This window comes from Babylonia areolata, chromosome 32, assembly GCF_041734735.1.
Source record: "Babylonia areolata isolate BAREFJ2019XMU chromosome 32, ASM4173473v1, whole genome shotgun sequence".
Taxonomy (NCBI): Eukaryota; Metazoa; Mollusca; class Gastropoda; order Neogastropoda; family Buccinidae; genus Babylonia; species Babylonia areolata.
The window spans coordinates 21,566,750-21,569,921 of record NC_134907.1 but is presented as its reverse complement, the minus strand read 5'-3'; the positions used below and the strand labels follow the sequence as shown (position 1 = coordinate 21,569,921).

General features: G+C 52.0%; 1 protein-coding gene across 1 annotated transcript in view; it reads left to right on the top strand.

Annotated features, from left to right (window-relative positions):
* The first annotated feature begins 2,924 nt into the window (after window positions 1–2,924).
* LOC143276635 (uncharacterized) overlaps window positions 2,925–3,172 on the top strand; it is a 66,039-nt gene continuing 65,791 nt past the window's right edge. Inside the window, exon 1 of the mRNA XM_076581252.1 lies at window positions 2,925–3,048. Within this exon, the coding sequence (XP_076437367.1) occupies window positions 2,925–3,048 (124 nt within the window). The remainder of the gene's footprint in view (window positions 3,049–3,172) is intronic.

Here is a 3,172-nt window from a genome sequence, read left to right as displayed (position 1 = left end):
AAGCTAAAAGCTTCCAACATTGCCCCCCCCCCTCACCCCCCACCCACCCACCCCTCCCCCACGCCCCCACCCCCCTGTCCTTCCTGAGCTCCATCCATGCTAGCAGAGACAAGGGGAAGTCCAGATTTCATTTAATTACGTCTGGACGGTTCACGTGCGTTGTGCAAGGAGATCTTAGAAGCGCATTAAGAGAGAGAGAGGGAGAGAGAGAGAGAGGCCGGGGGTGGGGTGGGGGTGGGGTGGATCCAGACAGCAGGATGGAATGACGCACAGGACAGGGCAGGGATGGAGTTTCACTCGGAGCATGTTCTCCGCCAATCACAATCGGTCCCCCCTCCGCCTTCCTTCCCCTCCTCCCTCCCCCCCCTCTTCCACCCGCCGCCGACAGACAGACAGACAGACAGACCGACAGACAGACCGACAGACCGACAGACGTGAGTTGCACTCGTTTACACGGCGCATGCGCAAAGCCAGCGTCCGAGCGGTGGGGGTTTCCGTTTTCCAGCAGCGAAGAAAGTCTTCTTTGCTTTTTTTTTTCCCCATCTTTTTTTAGTTTTCAGGTATTGTTGTTGTTGTTGTTGTTGTTTCTTTTCTCTCTCTCTTTTGTGTGTGTGTGTGTGTGTGTGTGTGTGTGTGTGTGTGTGTGTGTGTGTGTGTGTGTGTGTTCGTGTTCGTGCTTGCATGTGTGTGTGTGTGTGTGTGTGTGTGTGTGTGTGCGTGCGTGCATGCATGCATGTGTGTGTGTGTGTGTGTGTGTCTGTTGTTTCACCCCCCCCCTCTCTCTTTTAATCTCTTTCACTTTCTTTCTTTTGAATTCCATCCCAAGAGTTTGTTTTTCGAAATCTGTTGTTATCTTGAGTTTTATATGTTGTTTTTTTTTAATTAAAAAGTACTTCAGCCTTCTCTTTTCGGACACTGGATATTAAAAGCCTCATCGGCGAAAAAGTCGTCCATGGGAGAAACGGACACGGCTCTGTCTGGGAGGGGGACTAAGTCCTCGCATGCCGCAGTGTCGTAGACAGGAAACCAGTCCCACATCTGAGGCCCAGGCAAAGCCAGACCACCAGAGAAGCCGGTACCAGTACCTGTCTTGGACTCTGGCGCAGCGGAGGGAATTAATCGAACTACTTACTGAGTTACCGAGGAAAATGAAAGGAAGGGCGCACTTAGGAGAGTTTAGTGACAAGTGGCGGTGCTTTGTGAGGGTGGGTAAACGTGGGTGGGTGGAGTTGGGTGCGGAGAGTTGAGGGGTGTCTGTGTTACCGGTTATGTGGCTGATCGTTGTTTGAGGGGGTGGGGGTGGGGGTGGGGTGAGAGTGGGGATTGGGATTGATTGGTAGGGTGGGTGGGTGGGGGGGTGGGGGATCGTTTGCAGTTGCCAATTATCGACACTGCCATGCTGCCATAGTTCTTGCTGGTACCTGGACCTGGAGAGGTAGGGTGGATGGTCCGACTGCACGAGGTGAGTGAATTGTCCGTTACGTCATGAAATGGATACTTCTCTTTCTCCTCCTTCCCCTCCTCCTCCTCCTGCTCCTCCTCCTCCTCCTTCTTCTTCTCCTCCTCCTCCTCCTCCTCCTTCTTCTTTTTCTTCTTCTTCTTCTTCTTCTTCTTCCTCTTCTTCTTCTCCTCCTCCTCCTCCTCCTCCTCCTCCTTCTTCTTCTTCTGCTTCTTCAACCCCTTTTTTCATCATCATCGTGATTGTTATCATCGTGGTCGTCATCATTATCATCATCATCATCAACAGGAACACCACGACCAGTAGCAATAGTAACAGCAGCAGCAACAATAACAACACTAAAGATTAATCGTTTTGATCGTCATCTGTTTCATCGACGTCTCCATCGCAATATAACCAATCAATCAATCAATCATCATACCATAATCATCACCGTCACCATCATTATCATCATCATCACCAACTGCGTCATCATGATCCCTGTTCCCTTCAGAAGAAAGCAATCAGGACAGGGAAGGAATGCACATGACGTCACAGGACAGCACGTCACAACGCAGGACAGCTGAGGGCAGGACAGCACAGCAGAGGATAAGACAGCACAGCACGGGACAGGGGTTAGCATAGCGCTACACTGTACAGAAATGGACAGCACTTTGCGAAGCAGCAACAGCACACATAGAGACACACCCACACAGACACACACACACAGACACAGAAACACACACACACACACACTCACACACACAGAGACACACACACACACACGCACTAACGAACCCCTCAGACCAGACAATACACTGTACTCTGCCTGTAGTCTGCTCGTCATCATCCTATCATCGTCTCCACCATTTTCCCCCACCCACCACCCACCACCCACCCACCCACCCTACCCATACGTCTCTCTGTGTTTTCTTTTTCTGCTTTGTCATATCTGTAATTGCACAACACAAACCTTCTTCTTCTCCTTCTTCTTATTCTCTTTCCCATGCTAGCTTTTCCCCGAACACAGTTCTGCTCAAACGTACTTGGCAAGCCCGTAAACCTTTTGCCAAGCAAATAATTACCCCCCCAAAAGTTCTCTCCCCTTGTAGCCTTGCTTGTCCCGCTGCAATCAATTTTCGTTTAGAGCCGAGTTGCCACCGGGACTGTGCTAGACTCGGTCAGCCAGCAGGCAGGCGATTTGCTGTGTGCAACCAGCAGAGCCAGCCAGAAGCGGAAACCCCGAAAGCGCGATCTATAATTAGGCCCCTGTTCGGAGAGGGTGCAGGGGTGTGGGGTGTGGGGTGTGGGGCTAGGGAGAGGAGAGGCCGCCAGACGGGCTCCGCGTCTTTACGAGAGCGGCCGGTCGCCGTTAATTGTTATATACTGCAGTCAGATAAAAGGAACGTGTCGCCGGAGCGAATTTATCGTGGGGGGACAGCCTTCCCCCGCCCTCCCTCGCTTCCTGTGACGTAACCAAATTGACATGCGCAGAGCTAATGAAGAGCTCTTATGTCGCGGAGGTCCGGTCACAGGTCGCCCTAAATCACGTGACCTCCCGGACAAGCCCCCACCAATGGGAAGCGTCCGCAGACAAATCGCGGCCACACGTCGGCCATTATGATGACGCAATGGATCGACTCGAGAACAGATGCGCGGACGGAGGCATTGCAGAGGCTGAGGGAAAGGGGGAGGGGGGGGGGATTTATCTACTGATGAGTTTTTACAGTCCAA